General features: G+C 46.2%; 3 protein-coding genes across 3 annotated transcripts in view; all 3 read left to right on the top strand.

The window, feature by feature from the left end:
• The window catches only part of LOC143804742 (acyl-coenzyme A amino acid N-acyltransferase 1-like), a 509,727-nt gene that overhangs the window by 269,826 nt on the left and 213,102 nt on the right, over window positions 1-26,799 (top strand). The gene's annotated exons all lie outside the window — the stretch shown is intronic.
• LOC143804731 (acyl-coenzyme A amino acid N-acyltransferase 1-like) overlaps window positions 1-26,799 on the top strand; it is a 68,104-nt gene that overhangs the window by 18,892 nt on the left and 22,413 nt on the right. The window lies entirely within an intron of this gene.
• LOC143793689 (uncharacterized) lies at window positions 8,760-11,170 on the top strand. The gene is made up of 2 exons (XM_077280726.1): window positions 8,760-9,006; window positions 9,127-11,170. The coding sequence occupies exons 1-2, from the start codon at window positions 8,879-8,881 to the stop codon at window positions 10,535-10,537; spliced, it is 1,539 nt and encodes a 512-aa protein (XP_077136841.1). The 5' UTR covers window positions 8,760-8,878; the 3' UTR covers window positions 10,538-11,170.

Genomic DNA, 26,799 nt, shown 5'->3' with positions numbered 1-26,799 from the left:
ATTCCTACGTTGATTCTAGATGACACGCTCCAGCCGGAGAATCTAGCTACCCCTAGTAGAGGAAAACAAAAGACCTTTCTTGCCTCCAGAGAAGGGGACCCCAAAGCTGGATAGAAGCCCCCCACAAATAATAACGGTGAGGTAAGAGGAAATGACAAACACAGAAATGAACCAGGTTTAGCACAGAGAGGCCCGCTTACTGATAGCAGAATAAAGAAAGGTAACTTATATGGTCAACAAAAACCCTATCAAAATCCACACTGGAAATTCAAGAACCCCCGAACCGTCTAACGGTCCGGGGGGAGAACACCAGCCCCCTAGAGCTTCCAGCAAAGGTCAGGATACAGATTTGGAACAAGCTGGACAAAAATACAAAACCAAAACAAATAGCAAAAAGCAAAAGGCAGACTTAGCTGATATAACTGGAACCAGGATCAGTAGACAAGAGCACAGCAGACTAGCTCTGATAACTACGTTGCCAGGCATTGAACTGAAGGTCCAGGGAGCTTATATAGCAACACCCCTAACTAACGACCCAGGTGCGGATAAAAGGAATGACAGAAAAAACCAGAGTCAAAAAACTAGTAACCACTAGAGGGAGCAAAAAGCAAATTCACAACAGTACCCCCCCCTTAGTGAGGGGTCACCGAACCCTCACCACGACCACCAGGGCGATCAGGATGAGCGGCATGAAAGGCACGAACTAAATCGGCCGCATGAACATCAGAGGCGACCACCCAGGAATTATCCTCCTGACCATAGCCCTTCCACTTGACCAGGTACTGAAGCCTCCGCCTGGAGAGGCGAGAATCCAAGATCTTCTCCACCACGTACTCCAACTCGCCCTCAACCAACACCGGAGCAGGAGGCTCAGCAGAAGGAACTACAGGCACAATGTACCGCCGCAACAAGGACCTATGAAATACATTGTGAATAGCAAACGACACAGGAAGATCCAGACGAAAAGATACAGGATTAAGGATTTCCAATATCTTGTAAGGCCCAATAAAACGAGGTTTAAATTTGGGAGAGGAGACCTTCATAGGAACAAAGCGGGAAGAAAGCCATACCAAATCCCCAACGCGTAGTCGGGGACCCACACCGCGGCGGCGGTTGGCAAAGCGCTGAGCCCTCTCCTGTGACAACTTCAAGTTGTCCACCACATGATTCCAGATCCGCTGCAACCTATCCACCACAGAATCCACCCCAGGACAGTCAGAAGGCTCCACATGACCCGAAGAAAAGCGAGGATGGAAACCAGAGTTGCAGAAAAAAGGCGAAACCAAGGTGGCGGAACTAGCCCGATTATTAAGGGCAAACTCAGCCAACGGCAAGAATGTCACCCAATCGTCCTGATCAGCAGAGACAAAACACCTCAAATAAGCCTCCAAAGTCTGATTGGTTCGCTCCGTCTGTCCATTAGTCTGAGGATGGAAAGCAGACGAAAACGACAAATCAATGCCCATCCTACTACAAAAGGATCGCCAGAACCTGGAAACGAACTGGGATCCTCTGTCTGACACAATATTCTCAGGGATGCCGTGCAAACGAACCACGTTCTGGAAAAACACAGGAACCAGATCGGAAGAGGAAGGCAGCTTAGGCAAAGGAACCAAATGGACCATCTTTGAGAAGCGATCACATATCACCCAGATAACGGACATGCCCTGAGATAGCGGAAGATCAGAAATGAAATCCATGGAGATATGTGTCCAAGGTCTCTTCGGGACAGGCAAGGGCAAGAGCAAACCGCTGGCACGAGAACAGCAAGGCTTAGCTCGAGCACAAGTCCCACAGGACTGCACAAATGACCGCACATCCCTTGACAAGGAAGGCCACCAAAAGGACCTGGCCACCAGATCTCTGGTGCCAAAAATTCCCGGGTGACCTGCCAACACCGAGGAATGAACCTCGGAAATGACTCTGCTGGTCCACTCATCCGGGACAAACAGTCTGTCAGGTGGACAAGACTCAGGCCTATCAGCCTGAAATCTCTGCAACACACGTCGCAGATCCGGAGAAATAGCTGACAAGATAACTCCATCTTTAAGAATACCAACAGGATCAGCGACTCCAGGAGCATCAGGCACAAAGCTCCTAGAAAGAGCATCGGCCTTCACATTCTTTGAACCTGGTAAATACGAGACAACAAAATCAAAGCGGGAGAAAAACAATGACCAGCGGGCCTGTCTCGGATTAAGGCGTTTAGCAGACTCGAGATACATCAGATTTTTGTGATCAGTCAAGACCACCACACGATGCTTAGCACCCTCGAGCCAATGACGCCACTCCTCAAATGCCCATTTCATGGCCAACAACTCCCGATTGCCCACATCATAATTTCGCTCGGCAGGCGAAAACTTCCTAGAGAAAAAGGCACAAGGTTTCATAACAGAGCAACCAGGGCCTCTCTGCGACAAAACGGCCCCTGCTCCAATCTCTGAAGCATCCACCTCAACCTGAAAGGGAAGTGAGACATCGGGCTGGCACAAAACAGGCGCCGAAGTAAACCGGCGTTTCAACTCCTGGAAAGCCTCCACGGCAGCAGGAGCCCAGTTAGCTACATCGGAGCCCTTCTTGGTCATATCCGTCAAAGGTTTCACAATGCTAGAAAAATTAGCGATAAAACGACGGTAGAAGTTAGCGAAACCCAAGAACTTCTGAAGACTCTTAACTGACGAGGGCTGAGTCCAATCAAGAATAGCTCGGACCTTGACTGGGTCCATCTCCACAGCAGAAGGGGAAAAAATGAACCCCAAAAAGGGAACCTTCTGTACACCAAAGAGACACTTTGAGCCCTTGACAAACAAAGAATTTTCACGCAAAATTTTAAAGACCAACCTGACCTGCTCCACATGCGAATCCCAATTATCAGAAAAAACCAAAATATCATCCAGATAAACAATCAAAAATTTATCCAGATACTTTCGGAAAATGTCATGCATAAAGGACTGAAAAACTGAAGGCGCATTGGAGAGCCCAAAAGGCATCACCAAGTACTCAAAATGACCTTCGGGCGTATTGAATGCGGTTTTCCATTCATCACCTTGCTTAATGCGCACAAGGTTGTACGCACCACGAAGGTCTATCTTGGTGAACCACTTGGCACCTTTAATCCGGGAAAACAAGTCAGACAACAGCGGTAAAGGATACTGAAATTTGACAGTGATCTTATTTAAAAGCCGATAATCAATACAAGGTCTCAAAGATCCGTCCTTTTTTGCCACAAAAAAGAATCCCGCACCAAGAGGGGAAGAAGACGGACGAATATGTCCTTTCTCCAGAGACTCCTTGATATATGAACGCATAGCGGTATGTTCAGGTACCGACAGATTAAACAGTCTTCCCTTAGGAAATTTACTGCCTGGGATCAAATCTATAGCACAGTCACAGTCCCTATGAGGAGGCAGTGCACTGGACTCAGACTCACTGAAGACATCCTGATAATCAGACAAATACTCCGGAACTTCCGAAGGCGTAGAAGAAGCAATAGACACAGGCAGGGAATCCCCATGAATACCCCGACAGCCCCAACTTGAGACTGACATAGCCTTCCAGTCCAGGACTGGATTATGGGTCTGTAACCATGGCAGCCCTAAAACAACCAAATCATGCATTTTATGTAAAACCAGGAAACGTATCACCTCGCGGTGTTCAGGAGTCATGCACATGGTAACCTGTGTCCAATACTGCGGTTTATTTGCTGCCAATAGCGTAGCATCAATACCCCTAAGAGGAATAGGATTTTCTAATGGTTCAAGAGTAAAACCACAGTGCTTAGCAAATGACAGATCCATAAGACTCAGGGCAGCACCTGAATCTACAAACGCCATGACAGGATAAGATGACAGTGAGCAAATCAAAGTTACAGACAGAATAAATTTAGGTTGCAAATTACCAACGGTGACAGGACTAACAACCTTAGCTATACGTTTAGAGCATGCTGAGATAACATGTGTAGAATCACCACAGTAGTAGCACAAGCCATTCTGGCGTCTATGAATTTTCCGCTCATTTCTAGTCAGGATTCTATCACATTGCATTAAATCAGGTGTCTGTTCAGACAACACCATGAGGGAATTTGCGGTTTTTCTATCACATTGCACCGAATTAGGTGTCTGTTCAGACAACACCATGAGGGAATTTGCGGTTTTGCGCTCCCGCAACCGCCGGTCAATTTGAATAGCCAGTGCCATAGTATCATTCAGACCTGTGGGAATGGGAAAACCCACCATAACATTCTTAATGGCTTCAGAAAGGCCATTTCTAAAATTAGCGGCCAGTGCACACTCGTTCCAATGTGTCAGCACGGACCATTTCCGAAATTTTTGGCAATACACTTCAGCCTCGTCCTGCCCCTGAGACATAGCCAGCAAGGCCTTTTCTGCCTGAATCTCAAGATTGGGTTCCTCATAAAGTAAACCGAGCGCCAGAAAAAACGCATCAATATCAGCCAATGCCGGATCTCCTGGCGCCAGCGAAAAAGCCCAATCCTGAGGGTCGCCCCGTAAGAACGAAATAACAATTTTTACTTGCTGAGCAGAGTCTCCAGATGAACAGGGTCTCAGGGACAAAAACAATTTACAATTATTCATGAAATTCCTAAACTTAAACCTGTCTCCGGAAAACAGTTCAGGAATCGGTATTTTAGGTTCTGACCTAGGATTTCTGATAACATAGTCTTGTATGCCCTGCACACGAGTAGCCAGCTGGTCCACACTTGTAATCAAGGTCTGGACATTCATGTCTGCAGCAAGCATAGCCACTCTGAGGTAAAGGGGAAGAAGAAAAAAAAAAAAACAAAAAAAACTCAGAATCTTCTTTCTTATAATCCCTCTTCTGCAATGCATTAAACATTTAATACTGGCCTGGCAAACTGTTATGACCCCAATGGCGAGGGTCTCAGAGGTACGTGGAAGTCTGCAGAATACAAAAATCCAGCTCATAGGGCAGTGGTAACTGGGTTGACCATATATCTACTCCTAACGCCAACACTAGAAGTAGCCGGGGATCATTCCTACATTGATTCTAGATGACACGCTCCAGCCGGAGAATCTAGCTACCCCTAGTAGAGGAAAACAAAAGACCTACTGTTATGACCCCAATGGCGAGGGTCTCAGAGGTACGTGGAAGTCTGCAGAATACAAAAATCCAGCTCATAGGGCAGTGGTAACTGGGTTGACCATATATCTACTCCTAACGCCAACACTAGAAGTAGCCGGGGATCATTCCTACGTTGATTCTAGATGACACGCTCCAGCCGGAGAATCTAGCTACCCCTAGTAGAGGAAAACAAAAGACCTTTCTTGCCTCCAGAGAAGGGGACCCCAAAGCTGGATAGAAGCCCCCCACAAATAATAACGGTGAGGTAAGAGGAAATGACAAACACAGAAATGAACCAGGTTTAGCACAGAGAGGCCCGCTTACTGATAGCAGAATAAAGAAAGGTAACTTATATGGTCAACAAAAACCCTATCAAAATCCACACTGGAAATTCAAGAACCCCCGAACCGTCTAACGGTCCGGGGGGAGAACACCAGCCCCCTAGAGCTTCCAGCAAAGGTCAGGATACAGATTTGGAACAAGCTGGACAAAAATACAAAACCAAAACAAATAGCAAAAAGCAAAAGGCAGACTTAGCTGATATAACTGGAACCAGGATCAGTAGACAAGAGCACAGCAGACTAGCTCTGATAACTACGTTGCCAGGCATTGAACTGAAGGTCCAGGGAGCTTATATAGCAACACCCCTAACTAACGACCCAGGTGCGGATAAAAGGAATGACAGAAAAAACCAGAGTCAAAAAACTAGTAACCACTAGAGGGAGCAAAAAGCAAATTCACAACAGCCACCTGTTTACTCCTGTTACCATTTTTGAACTGCTTGGAGCCTACTTTTTAAATGTGGGCCTACAACCTGTGTCTGCGCCACTCATTACAACTGTCCTCCATTGAACAAAGCTATGCCGCCTGTTTACTCCTGTTTTGAATATTAAACTGCATTTGGCCTACTTGTTTGGTTGGGCCTACTAACGGTGTCGGCCGCTCCTTGCTTTTCTCCTCCACTGAACAAAGCTGAGCCGTCTGTTTACTCCTGTTATCAATTTTGAACTGCATTTGGCCCACTTTATTACTTGGCCCTACTAACTGTGTCTGCCACTCCTCGCAGTTGTCTGTTATGATCTGGTGGCCCAAGAGCGGCATGAGACGTACTCTGGAGAATGTGGTAACTGTACTGACCGCAGACCCTGGACTTAACACCGCAACTAGAAGTAGCCGTGGGATGTACCTACCAATCCTAGACACCTCGTCACAGCCGGAGGACTAATTAACCCTATAGATAGAAAAGGGAAAACTATCTTGCCTCAGAGAAAATTCCCAAAGGATAGGCAGCCCCCCACAAATATTGACTGTGAGAGGAGAGGAAGGAACATACACAGGCTGAAAACAGAATTTAGCAAAGGAGGCCAATCTAGCTAGATAGAAAAGATAGGACAGAGAACTATGCGGTCAGTATTAAAAATACTAAGAAATGTCCACCACAGATAATACAAAAAAAACTCCAAATCTAACTAAAGACTAGGAGGGTAAATCTGCCTCTCCAGAGATTCCAGCTAGGCTGCATAAATCCTTACACAGATTAAGCTGGACAAGAAAAAACATGCAATGCACTGAACAATGAGGCCCACAACATGTGGGCAGAAAAACAAGCAGAACTTATCTTGAAGAAATGAACTGCAAGCAGGAGCGACCAGGAAGGGATGTGAATCCTCCAGAAACAATGAACAACTGGCACTCACCAAAGGGTGAGGCCAGACTAAATAGCCCCGTCCGAAGTGGACGCACCTGATGACTGCTGTGAAGGACAAACAGCAGCACTACCACTTATAACCACCGGAGGGAGCCCAAGAGCAGAACCCACAACAGAATTCACAACAGTTGTCCTCCGCTGAACAAAGAAATGCCGCCTGGTTAGTCCTGTTACCAATTTTGAACTGCATTTAGCCTACTTACTTTTTTGGGCCTACTAACTGTGTCTGCCACTCCTTACAATTGTTCTCCGCTGAAAAAAGCTATGCCGCCAGTGTACTCCTGTTACCAATTTTGAACTGCATTTAGGCTACTTTATTATTTTGGCCTACTAACTATGTCTTCCACTCATTACAGTTGTCCTCCACTGAACAAAGCAATGCCGCCTGTTTAGTCCTGTTACCAATTTTGAACTGCAGTTAGCCCACTTTATTATTTGGGTCTATATCTGTGTTTCCTCTTCATCCTGCCCATTGCCCAGCCACTGCTAGATGAGTCTGCTGGTACATTGACCCAGACCACTACATTCCCCTTGCACTCTACACAGCCAGAATCTGACCCTGCTGAAAGTCAGGTTCCCCTTCCCGCATACTATACCACCTTAGGCTGGTTTCACATTTGCGTTTGTTGCCGCAGCGTTTGTACCACATATAAACGCATGCGTCGTGTTTTCCTATATTTAACATTAAAAACACATGCATTTTTTTTTGTTCGCGTTTTGCCGCATTTGACGACGCATGCGTCGTCTCGTCGTTTGCGGCTTGGTGCAGAAATGCTACATGTAGTAATTTCTAGAGGCATCTATTTGCTGCCAGGAAACGCATGCGGTCGATTGCGCAATGATTGCGACCAAAAAAACGTATTGCTGTCTATGTAAACGCATGCGTTTTTTAGCACATGCGTTTGGTTGCGTTTTTGAACGCATGCGTTTCAATGGAGAAAAACATGTTTAGACACTGATAAGCCACCCCCCACCATCAAGGTGATAAAAGGGAGGGTGTGGACAGTTGCAGGTCACTTCTCAGCAGACAGACAAGCAGAGCAGATGGACCACAGTGGACAGCCAAGCAGAGCAGACGGCCAACAACGGACAGCCAAGCAGAGCAGACGGCCCACGGCAGACAGCCAAGCTGAGCAGACGGACTACAGCACCTTGGAGCAAACAAGCCTCAGAACAATGTGAGTATATCCTAGCCAATGCCTTTATTTTCTATTTTCTGTCTCTACATGTCCTAATTTCTGCAATTTCTTTCTTTCTACATGCATCAGAATGTCTTCTTCGGATTCTTCATCTGGTGAGGAGTTTCGGCCAGGACAGTCGGAAGTGGAGCATGTCATTAGTGAGGTGAGCACTTGCCTCATCAGATTGGTAAGTATTCACTGTCACATCGACACATGTGACAATTTAAATTTTTCTTTTTTTAGAGCTCTTCTACTGCGGCAGAGACAGGGCAGGAGCAGCGGAGTCAAGGTCCGGTGGAAAGACGGCAGCGGGTGCGTATACAAGGCTGACTGTCCTCAGTGTAATATCCTTGAATCTTCCTTTCTTTCCATTCTTATTTCTTTACTTTTTTCTTCTGGAATCCTTTTGTATGTTGACTTCACTATTCATGCCATTTCTCAGCATCTTTTTTCTTTCTTTTCCTTCTGTTAATTGAGCAAACTGTAATGACTTTCTTTAATTTTTAGGTTTCACAACGGGAGGAAGATCTTATCGAGAATGACCTCCTCATCCCCCTGGTCCAGGAGCGAGTCCCGTTGTGGGACACCCGGGATCCACTGCACTCGAACAACGTGACGATCCGGCGGTTATGGAATGAGGTGGCCCAAGCGATGTGGGATGGCTGGGACAACGCCCCGACACGGGTCCGAGCTGCATTTGGTAAGTAATGCACTGCAGTGTGAAGCAGCAGAGAGCTTGGCCGTGCTCAGTCGACTGTGTGTGATGAAAGAAACTCTCTGGAGTTTCTCTCATCACACACAGTTGTGTGAGCACGGCCAAAAGTACTTTTTCTGACCACCATTTTTTTTTTTAACAGTATCCAAAGTCAAAACACGTTGGCGTTCGATGAAGGACCCCTTCAAAAAGGACCTGCGTCAAGAGAGCCGTGTTCCCAGTGCTTCAGGAGCAAGGATCAGACGCTACAAATACCATCGCGTTCTGTCATTTTTAAGACCGGTCCTTGCCCAGAGAACGTAAGTATTTATCACGTGCATTAGGTTGTATTGTATTGCCATAATGTGTATTTTTACATTCCGCAGGATTTTGTGTCTGGTAAATATTTGATAGTAATGTTCTTTTTCCTTTTTTCACAGCACATACAGCACTACTGTTGGCCCAGGTTCTGGAGCGGTCCTTCATCTGACAGCCATGGACCCGTCCCAGCCATCCAGCAGCGCAGCAGCAAGTGGGCCTTCCACACTAACTGGAGACCAGGGAGCTGGTCCATCAGGTCTTCCCCTTTCGCAGTCCTCTTCCACTGCCCCTTTTTTTGGGGGCTCCTCCCGGCAGCGGCAGAGGGCTTCGGACAGGTCACTCATGCCTGAGTTTTTGCACTTGAGCTCGGTTTTACACGAAGCAATCAAGGCTTTGGGTGACCGAATGGATGTTTTACATAACCTCTTGAATGCACGTATCCAGGAGGTCAGCAAAAGCCTTGATCAAGTGAAAGCCGACCTCCAGAGGCCAGCACATCATTTTTTTAACCAAATTGAGCAGGGCATGTCGGAACACCTTACTCCTGATCTCCAGCTAAGTGTCATGCAGGCCTGCAATGCTGCTTACGTGCAGGCTATGCAGCAGAGTCGGTATTTCCAGCAGACAGTGGGGGCATATCCACCTGTGCCTTCATTGTCACGCTTGACCACAATGTTGACCTCTGCTGCATCCCACTGCACGGCCACCTCCATTCCTTCCACAGCCAGACACCACTACAGCACCACCACCATGCCGAGTGCAGTTGGACATCCCACCGCCACCACCATGACATCCGCTGCTCCTGCTTGGACCTCCTCCACTGACACCATGATGCAGCAGGACCCTGGCATGGCCTTCCGTACCGCCACCTCCACGATGCAGCAGGACCCTGGCATGGCCTTCCGTACTGCCACCACCATGATGCAGCAGGACCCTGGCATGGCCTTCCATACCGCCACCTCCACGATGCAGCAGGACCCTGGCATGGCCTTCCGTACCACCACCTCCACGATGCAGCAGGACCCTGGCATGGCCTTCCGTACCGCCACCACCACGATGCAGCAGGACCCTAGCATGGCCTTCCATACCGCCACCTCCACGATGCAGCAGGACCCTGGCATGGCCTTCCGTACCACCACCTCCACGATGCAGCAGGACCCTGGCATGGCCTTCCGTACCGCCACCTCCACGATGCAGCAGGACCCTAGCATGGCCTTCCATACCGCCACCTCCACGATGCAGCAGGACCCTGGCATGGCCTTCCGTACCGCCACCTCCACGATGCAGCAGGACCCTGGCATGGTCTTCCGCTCTACAAGCGCTATGGACTCTGGCATGGCTGCACGCTCTACAAGCACTATGGACTCTGGCATGGCTGCAGGATCTACGAGCACTATGGACTCTGACACAGTGCAGCCAGACCCTGACAGGTCACCCGCCACCACACCATGCCATATGAGCCCAACAAGACCTCCCACAACCAGGCAAACAAAAAAAAACACAGAAAAAAACAAAACAGAGGACTCTTAGCATTCCTCCCCCTTCACCTCCCAATGTGTCTGTAATGTCAGGTTTGTCTCACCCTTCCAGTGCGTATCAAGCCTCTTATGTGTCAAGCCCCATCCCCGAACTTCCAGACCCTTCTAGTTTCATTGCCCTTTCTCCTGCCACCTCTGCATCCTCCACGGTTAGCCAGGCCTCAGTTCTTCACACACCCCGTTTATATCACTCTACCCCAAGCCGGCGCAGTAAATAAATTTTTGAGTTGTTTACAAAATAAAAAAAGTTTTATTTGCCACAATTATGTTTGGTTTATTGTGTCTTCCGACGCCGGCAACACACACCGTGCGCCAAGAAACTTCGACACACACTTACTTTTTGGGCCACATCATATCTCCAGTAGTTAAAAATAAAAAGACTGAAGCTTTGTGTGTCTTTAGTATACAGATATGAGGTGGGCCAAAAAATATTACATGTATCTCCATAATCTCTTTTTGTCTGTGCCTAGTGTGGCAGTCTGAAGAGAAAATGGTGGAAATACAGTGCAGACCTCTACTGAACAGGTCAGGTGTCAAAAAACTCATTCCTGTTGAGTAGAGAACTGCCTTGTATAACCACCATTTTCTCTTCTTTATACATAATCTATTACACACAAATTGAGGGGACAATGGTGGTCACACACTACATATCTATGCTCACCTGCACAGATGTCAGAAATAGTGAATTCATGAGCCTGTATATGTTTATCATGAATTCATTATTTCTGACACCTGACTTGATGAGTATAGATAGTGTGACAGTGATTGTCTCTTCAGTTTGTGTCAAATGGATACAGGAGAAGAGAATCATGACGCAATGACGTCAACAAGCTTACCAATTAAGCAACATGGCTGCCATTACTAGCAGTATGTGGCCAGTGTTTTATATCAGTATTTGTAAGCCAAAACAAGGAGTGGAACAATTAGAGGTAAATTATGATATTAACATAATAACTAGCACCTCTGCTTTTATCACCCACTCCTGGTTTTGGATTACAAAAACTGATATTAAATACAGATCAAATATTGCAAGTTTAGGAGAGCCTTGGTTTGGAGAGGAAAAATATAAGAGACACGGTCAACTCAACCAAAACTAAAGTTTATTAATGAGAAATATTATAAAGTTTATTAATGAGAAATATTATTATCATTGTAGAAAATAACTTGTACAGATCGAATTACAACTGGACATTTACACAACATTGTCCTGCCATGACACACGTCCAATATCTGAAACAAAAAAGGCAGCAAATTGGTCCCGCATGTGACCAACTGCTGCAGTTGACCGCAGCGGGTGATGCTGGAAATCGGGCAGTGGGTGTGCAACTGGTTTATCCAGTTCAATGTTGGGTTGCTCCTTAACCATTTTATAATTATGCAGAACCACACAGGCTTTGACCACCTCGTCGACAGTTTCCCCTTTTAGATTTATGGCTGATGCAAGAATGCGCCATTTAGCGACCAGAATGCCAAAGGTACACTCTACAGTTCTTTGGGCCCCGGTCAGTCTGTAGTTAAAGATCCTTCTAGTGTGGTTCAAGTCTCGACTGGAATAGGGCTTCAGTAGGTTTTCACACATCTGAAAGGCCTCATCCCCAACCATAACAAATGGCATTGGTGGTCCTTGAGTGTTGGGGAGAGGTTGTGGCGGGGAAAATTGAAATTGTTGCCATACACACGGCGGCCCATATCCGAGTTCTTGAAAGTCTGGGAATCGTTGCCATGTCCAAAAGCTCCAATGTCCATGGCGATAAAGCAACAGTTCGCATCGGCAATTGCCATGAGCACAACAGAAAAATATTTTTTGTAATTGAAGTACTCCGATCCTGTTCTGGCTGGTTTGATAATGCGAATGTGCTTTCCATCCACCGCTCCTAAACAGTTGGGGAAATCACACACACTCCAGAATTTCTCCGCAATTTCTAGCCACATGTCCAAGGTGGGTAGGGGTATAAACTCATCCCAGAGTACATTCCACAAAGCCTGGCAGGTGTACACAACTATTCCGGACAGGGTGGATATTCCAAGCCGGTATTGGAAGTGGAGGGATGATAAACTCTCTCCGGTGGCCAGAAATCTGGAAGAAAAACAAACACAAAAAACATTACAATCTATTCTTTTTTAGGGTGTGGTTACTCTAAAGAAAGAAAGGAAAATACCCCAAAAATACATGTCAGAAAACACTAAATTTGGACTATCATTTGTTTAGATTTTGAACGTACCTTAATGTAACCAGCAGACGTTCCTCGGGTGGAATCGCTCTACGGAGCTGGGTGTCCTGTCGCCGTATGGCTCCTTGGACACGAGAAAGCAAATCCCGGAACGAGTCTTGCGACATTCGTGTGTATTCCTGGAATTTCTCCGGGTTGGCATTAAGCTCGGCATAGAGCGTTGTTATGACCTGGTGCTTAAGGAGCAACATGGACGAGCTCTGAGGAGATGGTATCTTTACTGACCGCAGTTCCTGAACCTAACACAACTGTTATGGTTCCCAATGGCCAGGAACGTAAGAAACACGTAAATAACCAACGAGCTCTCGGGTGATGGAAACTCAAGCTGACCGTGAGCTAAATCTATCACACAACTAATAGTAGCCAGGGAGCATGCCTACGGTGATTCTAGATGCCACGCGCCAGCCGGAGAACTAACTACGCCTGGTAGATGAAGGAACAGACCTGGCTTACCTCTAGTGAAATTCCACAAAGATGATAGAAGCCCCCACGTATATTAATGGTGAGTTTAGAGGAAAAGACAAACACAGGATGAAAGTAGATTTAGCAAAGAGAGGTCCAGTTACTAGATAGCAGAAAGATACAAAAGAGGACTTCACGGTCAGCTAAAAAACCCTTTCAAAAACCCATCCTGAAATTACTTTAAGACTCCTGTGTCAACTCATGACACAGGAGTGGCAATTTCAGTCCACAAGAGCTTCCAGCAACAGAAAAAGACTAAACTGTAAACTGGACAGAAATACAAAACAAAAAGGACTAAGAGTCCACTTAGCTGATCAGCAGACTAGTAGCAGGAACATGAAACCAAAGGCACTGGTTACAATGAAGACCGGCAAGGAAATGACTGGAGAGCAAGACTAAATAGGAAACTCCCAAACACTGATGGAAGCAGGTGAACAGAGACAGCAAAATCCACACAAGTCACCAGTACCACCAGCAACCACTGGGGGAGCCCAAAAAGCGGATTCACAACAGTACCCCCCCTTAAGGAGGGGGCACCAAACCCTCACAAGAACCGCCAGGGCGATCTGGATGAGCCCTATGAAAGGCACGAACCAAATCCGAGGCATGAACATCAGAGGCAGTTACCCAAGAATTATCTTCCTGACCATAACCCTTCCATTTAACCAGATACTGAAGTTTCCGCCTGGAAATACGGGAGTCCAAGATCTTCTCTACAACATACTCCAATTCACCCTCTACCAGCACAGGAGCAGGAGGTTCAGTAGAAGGAACCACTGGTACCTCATATCTCCGCAACAACGACCGATGGAATACATTATGGATAGCGAAAGATGCCGGGAGGTCCAAACGAAAGGACACAGGGTTAATAATCTCCAAAATCCTATAAGGACCGATGAACCGAGGCTTAAACTTAGGAGAAGAAACCCTCATAGGAACAAAACGGGAAGACAACCACACCAAGTCCCCAACACGAAGGCGAGGACCAACACGACGACGGCGGTTAGCAAACTGCTGAGTCCTCTCCTGGGACAACTTCAAATTGTCCGCCACTTGTCCCCAAATCCGATATAACCGATCCACCACCGCATCAACTCCAGGACAATCCGAAGATTCCACCTGACCCGATGAAAAACGAGGATGAAACCCCGAATTGCAAAAGAAAGGAGAAACTAAAGTGGCAGAACTAGCCCGATTATTAAGAGCAAATTCTGCCAACGGCAAAAAGGCAACCCAGTCATCCTGATCCGCAGACACAAAACACCTCAAATAAGTCTCCAAAGTTTGATTAGTTCGCTCTGTCTGGCCATTAGTCTGAGGATGGAATGCAGACGAAAAAGACAAATCAATGCCCAACCTGGCACAGAATGTCCGCCAAAATCTAGACACGAACTGGGTACCCCTGTCAGAAACGATGTTTTCCGGAATACCATGCAAGCGAACTACATTTTGAAAAAAACCAACTCAGATGAGGAAGGCAACTTAGGCAATGGTACCAAATGAACCATTTTAGAAAAACGGTCACACACCACCCAGATGACAGACATCTTCTGAGAGACAGGGAGATCGGAAATAAAGTCCATAGAGATGTGCGTCCAAGGCCTCTTCGGAATAGGCAAGGGCAATAACAACCCACTAGCCCTAGAACAACAAGGCTTGGCCCGAGCACACACATCACAAGACTGCACAAAAACACGCACATCCCGAGATAGAGAAGGCCACCAGAAAGATCTAGCCACCAAATCCCTGGTACCAAAAATTCCAGGATGACCTGCCAGCGTAGAGGAATGAACTTCCGAGATGACTCTACTGGTCCAATCATCAGGAACAAACAGTCTACCAAGCGGACAACGATCAGGTCTATCCGCCTGAAATTCTTGCAAAGCACGTCGCAGATCTGGGGAGACAGCAGACAAAACCACCCCATCCTTAAGGATACCAGCAGGTTCAGAATCCCCAGGAGAGTCAGGCTCAAAACTCCTAGAAAGAGCATCCGCCTTCACATTCCTAGAACCCGGTAAATACGAGACCACAAAATCAAACCGAGAAAAAAACAACGACCATCGTGCCTGTCTAGGATTCAGGCGCCTGGCAGACTCTAAATAGACCAGATTCTTGTGATCAGTCAGAACTACCACCTGATGTCTGGCACCCTCAAGCCAATGACGCCACTCCTCAAATGCCCACTTCATGGCCAAAAGCTCCCGATTACCAACATCATAGTTTCTCTCGGCGGCAGAAAATTTTCGAGAAAAGAACGCACAAGGTCTCATCACTGAGCAGTCGGAACTTTTCTGCGACAAAACTGCCCCCGCTCCGATCTCGGAAGCATCGACCTCCACCTGAAAGGGAAGAGAGACATCAGGCTGGCGCAACGCAGGGGCAGACAAAAAGCGGCGCTTAAGCTCCCGAAAGGCCTCCACTGCCGCAGAGGACCAATTGGCAACATCAGCACCCTTCTTAGTCAAATCCGTGAGAGGTTTAGCAACGCCAGAAAAACCAGTTATAAATCGACGATAAAAATTAGCAAAGCCCAAGAATTTCTGAAGACTCTTCACAGAAGTAGGCTGTGTCCAGTCACAAATGGCCCAAACCTTGACAGGGTCCATCTCAATAGAAGAAGGGGAAAAAATGTACCCCAAGAAGGAAATCTTTTGGACCCCAAAAATACACTTTGAACCCTTTACACACAAAGAATTCTCCCGCAAAATCTGAAAAACCTTTCTGACCTGCTGAACATGAGACTCCCAGTCATCAGAAAAAATCAAAATATCATCCAAATACACAATCATAAATTTATCCAAATATTCACGGAAAATATCATGCATTAAGGACTGAAAGACTGAAGGTGCATTAGAAAGGCCGAAAGGCATTACTAAATACTCAAAATGGCCCTCAGGCGTATTAAATGCGGTTTTCCACTCATCCCCCTGCTTAATTCGCACCAAATTATACGCCCCACGAAGATCAATCTTAGAGAACCACTTAGCCCCCCTTATGCGAGCAAACAAATCAGTCAGTAAAGGCAATGGATACTGATATCTGACTGTAATTTTATTCAGGAGTCGATAATCAATACAAGGCCTCAGAGAGCCATCCTTTTTAGAGACAAAGAAAAAACCGGCTCCTAAAGGTGATGACGAAGGACGAATATGTCCCTTTTCCAGGGACTCCTTAATATACTCTCGCATTGCAGCATGTTCAGGTACAGATAGATTAAACAAACGACCCTTTGGAAACTTACTGCCAGGAATCAGATCTATGGCGCAATCACAATCTCTGTGGGGAGGGAGTGAACCAATTTTAGGCTCTTCAAAAATATCCTGATAATCCGACAAAAATGCCGGAATCTCAGAGGGAATAGATGACGAGATAGAGACCAAAGGTATGTCCCCATCCTTAATGTCCCCATGAGCCCCCCGACATCCCCAGCTTAACACAGACATAGTTTTCCAGTCAAGGACTGGGTTATGAGATTGTAACCATGGTAATCCAAGCACCAAAACATCATGTAGATTGTGTAACACAAGGAAGCGAATCACCTCCTGATGGTCTGGAGTCATACGCATAGTCACTTGCGTCCAGAACTGTGGTTTATTACAAGCCAAAGGTGTAGAATCAATACCCTTCAGAGGTATAGGGACTTCCAGAGGCTCTAAATCAAACCCACAGCGCCTGGCAAAGGACCAATCCATAAGACTCAGAGCGGCGCCAGAGTCCACATAGGCATCCACGGTAATAACTGATAATGAACAAATCAAGGTCACAGACAGAATAAATTTAGACTGTAGAGTGCCAATAGAAATAGACTTGTCAACCTTCCTAGTGCGTTTAGAGCATGCTGATATAACATGAGCAGAATCACAACAATAGAAGCATAACCCATTTTTACGCCTATAATTCTGCCGCTCGCTTCTGGACAGAATTCTGTCACATTGCATTTTCTCAGGCATCTCTTCATAAGATACCGCCAAATGGTGCACGGGTTTGCGCTCCCGCAAACGCCGATCAATCTGAATAGCCATTGTCATGGAATCATTCAGACCTGTGGGCGTAGGAAACCCCACCATGACATCTTTAACGGCATCAGAAAGGCCCTCTCTGAAGTTTGCCGCTAGGGCACACTCATTCCACTGAGTAAGCACAGACCATTTACGAAATTTTTGGCAGTATATCTCAGCTTCATCTTGCCCCTGAGATAGGGCTATAAAAGCTTTTTCAGCCTGAATCTCCAAATTAGGTTCCTCATAAAGCAACCCTAGAGCCAGAAAAAACGCATCCACATTGAGCAACGCAGGATCCCCTGGTGTCAATGAAAATGCCCAATTTTGAGGGTCACCGCGCAACAAAGAGATTACAATCTTAACCTGTTGGAGAGGATCTCCAGAGGAGTGAGGTCTGAGAGAAAGGAATAATTTACAATTATATTTGAAATTCTGAAACCGAGATCTATCTCCGGAAAACACCTCTGGTGTAGGAATTTTAGGTTCAGAACTAGGAGCATGTACAGGTCCTTCTCAAAAAATTAGCATATAGTGTTAAATTTCATTATTTACCATAATGTAATGATTACAATTAAACTTTCATATATTATAGATTCATTATCCACCAACTGAAATTTGTCAGGTCTTTTATTGTTTTAATACTGATGATTTTGGCATACAACTCCTGATAACCCAAAAAACCTGTCTCAATAAATTAGCATATTTCACCCGTCCAATCAAATAAAAGTGTTTTTTAATAACAAACCAAAAAACCAACAAATAATAATGTTCAGTTATGCACTCAATACTTGGTCGGGAATCCTTTGGCAGAAATGACTGCTTCAATGCGGCGTGGCATGGAGGCAATCAGCCTGTGACACTGCTGAGATATTATGGAGGCCCAGGATGCTTCAATAGCGGCCTTAAGCTCATCCAGAGTGTTGGGTCTTGCGTCTCTCAACTTTCTCTTCACAATATCCCACAGATTCTCTATGGGGTTCAGGTCAGGAGAGTTGGCAGGCCAATTGAGCACAGTAATACCATGGACAGTAAACCATTTACCAGTGGTTTTGACACTGTGAGCAGGTGCCAGGTCGTGCTGAAAAATGAAATCTTCATCTCCATAAAGCATTTCAGCCGATGGAAGCATGAAGTGCTCCAAAATCTCCTGATAGCTAGCTGCATTGACCCTGCCCTTGATGAAACACAGTGGACCAACACCAGCAGCTGACATGGCACCCCACACCATCACTGACTGTGGGTACTTGACACTGGACTTCAGGCATTTTGGCATTTCCTTCTCCCCAGTCTTCCTCCAGACTCTGGCACCTTGATTTCCGAATGACATGCAAAATTTGCTTTCATCAGAAAAAAGTACTTGGGACCACTTAGCAACAGTCCAGTGCTGCTTCTCTGTAGCCCAGGTCAGACGCTTCTGCCGCTGTTTATGGTTCAAAAGTGGCTTTACCTGGGGAATGCGGCACCTGTAGCCCATTTCCTGCACACGCCTGTGCACGGTGGCTCTGGATGTTTCCACACCAGACTCAGTCCACTGCTTCCTCAGCAATCTTCCTCAGGGTCCGGTCACCTCTTCTCGTTGTACAGCGTTTTCTGCCACATTTTTTCCTTCCAACAGACTTACCATTGAGGTGCCTTGATACAGCACTCTGGGAACAGCCTATTTGTTGAGAAATTTCTTTCTGGGTCTTACCCTCTTGCTTGAGGGTGTCAATGATGGCCTTCTTGACATCTGTCAGGTCGCTAGTCTTACCCATGATGGGGGTTTTGAGTAATGAACCAGGTAGGGAGTTTTTAAAAGCCTCAGGTATCTTTTGCATGTGTTTAGAGTTAATTAGTTGATTCAGAAGATTAGGGTAATAGGTCGTTTAGAGAACCTTTTCTTGATATGCTAATTTATTGAGACAGGTTTTTTGGGTTATCAGGAGTTGTATGCCAAAATCATCAGTATTAAAACAATAAAAGACCTGACAAATTTCAGTTGGTGGATAATGAATCTATAGTATATGAAAGTTTAATTGTAATCATTACATTATGGTAAATAATGAAATTTAACACTATATGCTAATTTTTTGAGAAGGACCTGTATAACAAAATCTTGCAAATTTTGAACCTTCGTAGCAAGATTATTTAAACCTGTAGCCAAACTCTGAGGGTCCATCTTTAAACAGGTGCGATCAGAGCCATTCAAGGGTTAGAAGGAGAGAAAGGCAAAGGCTGTAATTAGAGCAGAAAGACTACTGATCCAACTATGAAGCAAACATAGGGAAGAAAAAAAAAAACTACAGACTTCTTTTTCTCTCCTTTCTTCTGCCAATAACTTTAACGTTTGGCCGGTCTTACTGTTATGGTTCCCAATGGCCAGGAACGTAAGAAACACGTAAATAACCAACGAGCTCTCGGGTGATGGAAACTCAAGCTGACCGTGAGCTAAATCTATCACACAACTAATAGTAGCCAGGGAGCATGCCTACGGTGATTCTAGATGCCACGCGCCAGCCGGAGAACTAACTACGCCTGGTAGATGAAGGAACAGACCTGGCTTACCTCTAGTGAAATTCCACAAAGATGATAGAAGCCCCCACGTATATTAACGGTGAGTTTAGAGGAAAAGACAAACACAGGATGAAAGTAGATTTAGCAAAGAGAGGTCCACTTACTAGATAGCAGAAAGATACAAAAGAGGACTTCACGGTCAGCTAAAAAACCCTTTCAAAAACCCATCCTGAAATTACTTTAAGACTCCTGTGTCAACTCATGACACAGGAGTGGCAATTTCAGTCCACAAGAGCTTCCAGCAACAGAAAAAGACTAAACTGTAAACTGGACAGAAATACAAAACAAAAAGGACTAAGAGTCCACTTAGCTGATCAGCAGACTAGTAGCAGGAACATGAAACCAAAGGCACTGGTTACAATGAAGACCGGCAAGGAAATGACTGGAGAGTAAGACTAAATAGGAAACTCCCAAACACTGATGGAAGCAGGTGAACAGAGACAGCAAAATCCACACAAGTCACCAGTACCACCAGCAACCACTGGGGGAGCCCAAAAAGCGGATTCACAACACACAACACTAGAAGTAGCCATGGAATGTTCCTGTCACTCCCTAGACATCTCGTCACAGCCGGAGAGCTAACTACCCCTAAAGATGGAAACAGGAAAGCTATCTTGCCTCAGAGAAAATTCCCAAAGGACAGACAGCCCCCTACAAATATGGACTGTGAGTAGAGAGGGAAATGACATACACAGAATTAAATCAGGATTTAGCAAAGGAGGCCACTTCTAACTAGATAGACAGAATAGGAAAGGATACTGTGCGGTCAGTATGAAAAGTTAGAAAAATCCATCACAGAGTTTACAGAAAATCTCCACACCTGACTAACGGTGTGGAGGGCAAATCTGCATCCCCAGAGCTTCCAGCTTAACTGAAAATGGAATATTCAGCAAACATAAAATGAGCTGAACGATTAAGTCCACAGCAAGTGGACAACAAATGAACATGCAAGGACTTATCTTTGCTGAACTGGGCCGACTAACAATGAAATCCAAGGAGAGATCTGAATCCAACCAAGAAACATTGACAGCTGGCACAGGCTGAAGATCAGAGCCAGGCTAAGTAGCAGAGCAGGAGAGACGATCAGTGGAAGCAGCTGCTAAGCTAAATCCAAAGAGCAGCAATTCCACTTAAAACCACCGGAGGGAGCCCAAGGGCAGAATTCACAAAAGTGCCATTTACAACCACCGGAGGGAGCCCGAGAACGGAATTCACAACAGTACCCCCCCTTGAGGAGGGGTCACCGAACACTCACCAGAGCCCCCAGGCCGATCAGGATGAGCCAAGTGAAAGGCACGAACCAAATCGGCGGCATGGACATCGGAAGCAACAACCCAAGAATTATCCTCTTGGCCATAACCCTTCCACTTGACAAGATACTGAAGCCTCCGCCTCGAAAAACGAGAATCCAAAATCTTTTCCACCACATATTCCAACTACCCCTCAACCAACACCGGGGCAGGAGGATCAGCAGAGGGAACAACGGGCACCACATATCTCCACAACAAAGATCTATGGAAAACATTATGGATGGCAAAAGAGGCAGGAAGGGCCAAACGAAAAGATACCGGATTAATAATCTCAGAAATCTTATAGGGACCAATAAAGCGAGGCTTGAACTTAGGGGAAGAAACCTTCATAGGAACATGACGAGAAGATAACCAAACTAAATCCCCAACATGAAGCCGGGGACCAACACACCGACGGCGGTTAGCAAAACGTTGAGCCTTTTCCTGAGACAACGTCGAATTGTCCACCACATGAGTCCAAATCTGCTGTAACCTGTCTACCACAGAATCCACACCAGGACAATCCGAAGGCTCAACCTGCCCTGAAGAAAAACGAGGATGAAAACCAAAATTACAAAAAAAAGGCAAAACCAAAGTAGCTGAACTAGCCCGATTATTAAGGGCAAACTTGGCCAATGGCAAGATAGCCACCCAATCATCCTGATCAGCAGACACAAAGCATCTCAAATAGGTTTCCAAGGTCTGATTGGTTCGCTCAGTTTGGCCATTGGACTGAGGATGAAACGCCGAAGAAAAAGACAAATCAATGCCCATCCTAGCACAAAAGGACCGCCAAAACCTAGAAACAAACTGAGAACCTCTGTCAGACACAATATTCTCCGGAATGCCATGCAAACGAACCACATGCTGAAAAAACAATGGAACCAAATCAGAGGAGGAAGGCAATTTAGGCAAAGGTACCAAATGGACCATCTTAGAAAACCGGTCACAAACCACCCAGATAACAGACATCTTCTGGGAAACAGGAAGATCCGAAATAAAATCCATGGAAATATGCGTCCAGGGCCTCTCAGGGACCGGTAAAGGCAAAAGCAACCCACTAGCGCGGGAACAGCAAGGCTTGGCCCGGGCACAAGTCCCACAGGACTGCACAAAAGAATGCACGTCCCGCGACAAGGAAGGCCACCAGAAGGACCTAGCAACCAAATCTCTGGTACCAAAAATCCCAGGATGACCAGCCAACACCGAACAATGAACCTCAGAAATTACCTTACTAGTCCATCTATTAGGAACAAACAGTTTCCCCACTGGACAGCCGTCAGTTTTATCAGCCTGAAATTCCTGAAGCACCCGCCATAAATCAGGGGAGATGGCAGAAAGAATCACCCCCTCCTTGAGAATACCAACCGGCTCAAGGACTCCCGGAGAATCAGGCAAAAAACTCCTAGAGAAGGCATCAGCCTTAACATTCTTAGATCCTGGAAGATACGAGACCACAAAATCAAAACGGGAGAAAAACAGGGACCATCGAGCCTGTCTAGAATTCAACCGCTTGGCAGACTCGAGGTAAATCAAATTCTTATAATCGGTCAAGACCACAATGCGGTGCTTGGCTCCCTCAAGCCAATGTCGCCACTCCTCAAATGCCCACTTCATAGCCAACAACTCCCGATTGCCGACATCATAATTATGCTCCGCAGGCGAAACCTTTCTGGAGAAGAAGGCACACGGTTTCATCAAAGAACCATCGGAACTTCTCTGAGGCAAAACGGCCCCTGCCCCAATCTCAGAAGCGTCAACCTCAACCTGAAAAGGAAGAGAAACATCCGGCTGACGCAACACAGGGGCAGAAGTAAATCGACGTTTAAGCTCCTGAAAGGCCTCAACAGCCGCAGAGGACCAATTCATCACATCAGCGCCTTTCTTCGTCAAATCGGTCAAGGGCTTAAGAACACTGGAAAAGTTGGCAATGAAACGGCGATAAAAATTAGCAAAGCCCAAAAATTTCTGAAGGCTCTTCACAGAAGTGGGTTGAATCCAATCATGAATGGCTTGGACCTTAACAGGATCCATTTCTATAGCCGAGGGAGAAAAAATAAAACCCAAAAAAGAAACCTTCTGAACTCCAAATAGGCATTTAGACCCCTTCACAAATAAAGTGTTAGCATGAAGGATCGGAAATACCCTCCTGACCTTTTTCACATGAGACTCCCAATCGTCGGAAAAAATCAAAATATCATCCAAATATACAATCATGAATTTATCAAGATAATTCCGGAAGATATCATGCATAAAGAACTGAAACACAGATGGGGCATTAGAGAGCCCGAATGGCATCACAAGTTATTCAAAATGGCCTTCGGGGCGTATTAAATGCAGTTTTACATTCGTCACCCTGTTTAATACGAACAAGATTATACGCCCCTCGAAGGTCAATCTTAGTAAACCAACTAGCCCCCTTAATCCGAGCAAACAAATCAGAAAGCAAAGGTAAGGGGTATTGGAATTTGACCGTGATCTTTTTAGGAAGGTGATAATCAATACAGGGTCTCAAGGAACCATCCGTCTTGGCAACAAAGAAAAATCCCGCTCCCAATGGTGACAAAGAGGGCCGAATATGCCCCTTCTCCAAAGACTCCTTAACATAACTCCGCATGGCGGCATGCTCTGGCACAGACAGATTGAAAAGTCAGCCCTTAGGGAACTTACAGCCAGGAATCAAGTTAACAGCACAATCACAGTCCCTATGAGGAGGAAGGGAACTAGACTTGGGCTCATCAAATACATCCTGGAAATCTGACAAAAACTCAGGAACTTCAGAAGAGGGGGGAGAGGAAATTGACATCAAAGGAACGTCACTATGTACCCCTTAACAACCCCAACTAGTCACAGACATAGATTTCCAATCCAGCACTGGATTATGTACCTTTAACCATGGAAAACCCAGTACAACCACATCATGCAAATTATGCAACACCAGAAAACGACAATCTTCCTGATGTACTGGAGCCATGCACATGGTCAGCTGAGTCCAGTACTGAGGTTTATTCTTGGCCAATGGTGTAGCATCAATGCCCCTTAAGGGAATAGGGCTCTGCAAAGGCTGTAAGGAAAAACCACAGCGTCTGGCGAACTCTAAGTCCATTAAGTTCAGGGCAGCGCCTGAATCCACAAATGCCATGACAGAAAAGGACGACAATGAGCAAATCAGGGTAACAGACAAGAGAAATTTAGGCTGCACAGTACTAATGGTAACAGACCTAGCGACCCTCTTAGTACGCTTAGGGCAATCAGAAATAGCATGAGCAGAATCACCACAGTAAAAACACAGCCCATTCTGATGTCTGAATTCCTGCCGTTCTGCTCTAGTCCAAATCCTATCACATTGCATAGGCTCAGGATTCTGCTCAGAGGACACTGCCATATGGTGCACAACTGTTATGATCCCACTGGCAGAGGATCTCAGAGGTCTCAGCAAAGTCTGCTAACACAAAAACCAGCTCATAGGGAAGTGGTAACTAGGCTGACCGTATACCTGATTCTAGCACAACAACTAGCAGTAGCCGGGGAACGTACCTACGTTGATCCTAGACGTCTCGCGCCAGCCGGAGAACTAACTAACCCTTTCAGAGAAAATAAGACCTCTCTTGCCTCAAGAGAAAAGACTTGCCTCAAAGTTAAATACAAGCCCCCAACAAATAATAACGGTGAGGTAAGAAGAAAAGACAAACGTAAGAATGAACTAGATTTTAGCAAAGAGAGGCCCACTGACTAATAGCAGAAAATAGGAAGATGAATTATGCGGTCAGCAAAAAACCCTACAAAATATCCACACTGAATATCCAAGAACCCCCGAACTGACTAACGGTGTGTGGGGGGGGGGAATATCAGCCCCCTAGAGCTTCCAGCAATATCAGGAATCACATTTTGTACAAGCTGGACTAAAATTAGAACAATGCAAATAAACAAAAGGTAAGGAAGCAGGACTTAGCTTATCTTGCAAAAATCAGGACCAGTAGACAGGAGCAAACAGACATGAACTGATTACAACGATGCCAGGCACCAGACTAAGAATCCAGGAAGTCTAAATAGTAACACCCCAGGCCTAACGAACCAGGTGAGTACCAACCTGGGGAAAGACAATCCAAGTGCCATACCACTAGTGACCACAAGAGGGAGCCAAGAAGTATAGTTCACAACAGTACCCCCCCTTTAAGGAGGGGTCACCGAACCCTCACCAAGACCACCAGAGCGATCAGAATGAGCAGCGTGAAAGGCACGAACCAAATCGGCCGCATGAACATCAGAGGCGACCACCCAGGAATTATCCTCCTGACCATAGCCCTTCCATTTGACCAGATACTGAAGCCTCCATCTAGAGAGACGAGAATCCAAGATCTTCTCTACCACGTACTCCAACTCGCCCTCAACCAACACCGGAGCAGGAGGCTCAACAGCAGGAACCAAAGGCACAACGTACCGCCGCAACAAAGACCTATGGAACACGTTGTGAATGGCAAACGACACCGGAAGATCCAAACGAAAAGACACCGGGTTAAGAACTTCCAAAATTTTATAGGGACCAATAAAGCGAGGCTTAAACTTAGGAGAGGAAACCTTCAGAGGGACATACCGAGAAGACAACCAAACCAACTCCCCAACACGAAGTCGGGGACCCACACCGCGGCGGCGGTTGGCAAAACGCTGAGCCTTCTCTTGTGACAACTTCAAGTTGTCCACCACATGATTCCAAATCCGCTGCAACCTATCCACCACGGAATCCACCCCAGGACAGTCAGAAGGCTCAACATACCCGAGGAAAAACGAGGATGAAAACCAGAGTTGCAGAAAAATGGCGAAACCAAAGTAGCGGAAGTAGCCCGATTATTAAGGGCAAACTCAGCCAATGGCAAGAAGGTCACCCAATCATCCTGATCCGCAGAAACAAAACATCTCAAATAAGCCTCCAGTGTCTGATTAGTTCGCTCCGTTTGGCCATTAGTCTGAGGATGAAAGGCAGATGAAAACGACAAATCAATGCCCATCTTAGCACAAAAGGATCGCCAGAATCTGGACACAAACTGGGATCCTCTGTCAGACACGATATTCTCAGGAATGCCGTGCAAACGAACCACATTCTGAAAGAACAAAGGAACCAGATCGGAAGAGGAAGGCAACTTAGGCAAGGGCACCAAATGGACCATCTTGGAAAAACGATCACACACCACCCAGATGACAGACATTCCTTCCGGAAGATCTGAAATGAAATCCATGGAAATGTGTGTCCAAGGCCTCTTCGGGACGGGCAAGGGCAAAAGCAACCCGCTGGCACGAGAAAAGCAAGGCTTAGCCCGAGCACAAGTCCCACAGGACTGCACAAATGACTGCACATCCCGTGACAAGGAAGGCCACCAAAAGGACCTAGCCACCAAATCTCTGGTACCAAAAATTCCCGGATGCCCTGCCAACACCGAGGAATGAACCTCGGAAATAACTCTGCTGGTCCATTTATCAGGAACAAACAGTCTGTCAGGTGGACAAGAGTCAGGTCTACCAGCCTGAAATCTCTGCAACACACGTCGCAAATCAGGAGAAATGGCCGACAAGATTACTCCCTCTTTAAGAATACCAGCTGGCTCTGAGACTCCAGGAGAGTCAGGCACAAAGCTCCTAGAAAGAGCATCAGCCTTCACATTCTTCGAACCAGGCAGGTATGAGACCACAAAGTCAAAACGGGAGAAAAACAATGACCAA

Source organism: Ranitomeya variabilis, chromosome 1 (genome assembly GCF_051348905.1).
Source record: "Ranitomeya variabilis isolate aRanVar5 chromosome 1, aRanVar5.hap1, whole genome shotgun sequence".
Classification (NCBI taxonomy): Eukaryota; Metazoa; Chordata; class Amphibia; order Anura; family Dendrobatidae; genus Ranitomeya; species Ranitomeya variabilis.
Note: the sequence above shows the minus strand (reverse complement) of the source record. Positions and strands in the feature narration are given on the sequence as shown.

Excerpts from the sequence above, each read along its gene's own strand:
- LOC143793689 (XM_077280726.1), top strand. The coding sequence starts at position 8,879 with ATGAAGGACCCCTTCAAAAAGGACCTGCGTCAAGAGAGCCGTGTTCCC. Across the intron at positions 9,007-9,126 it reads CCGGTCCTTGCCCAGAGAAC|CACATACAGCACTACTGTTG; the intron begins GTAAGTATTTAT and ends CTTTTTTCACAG.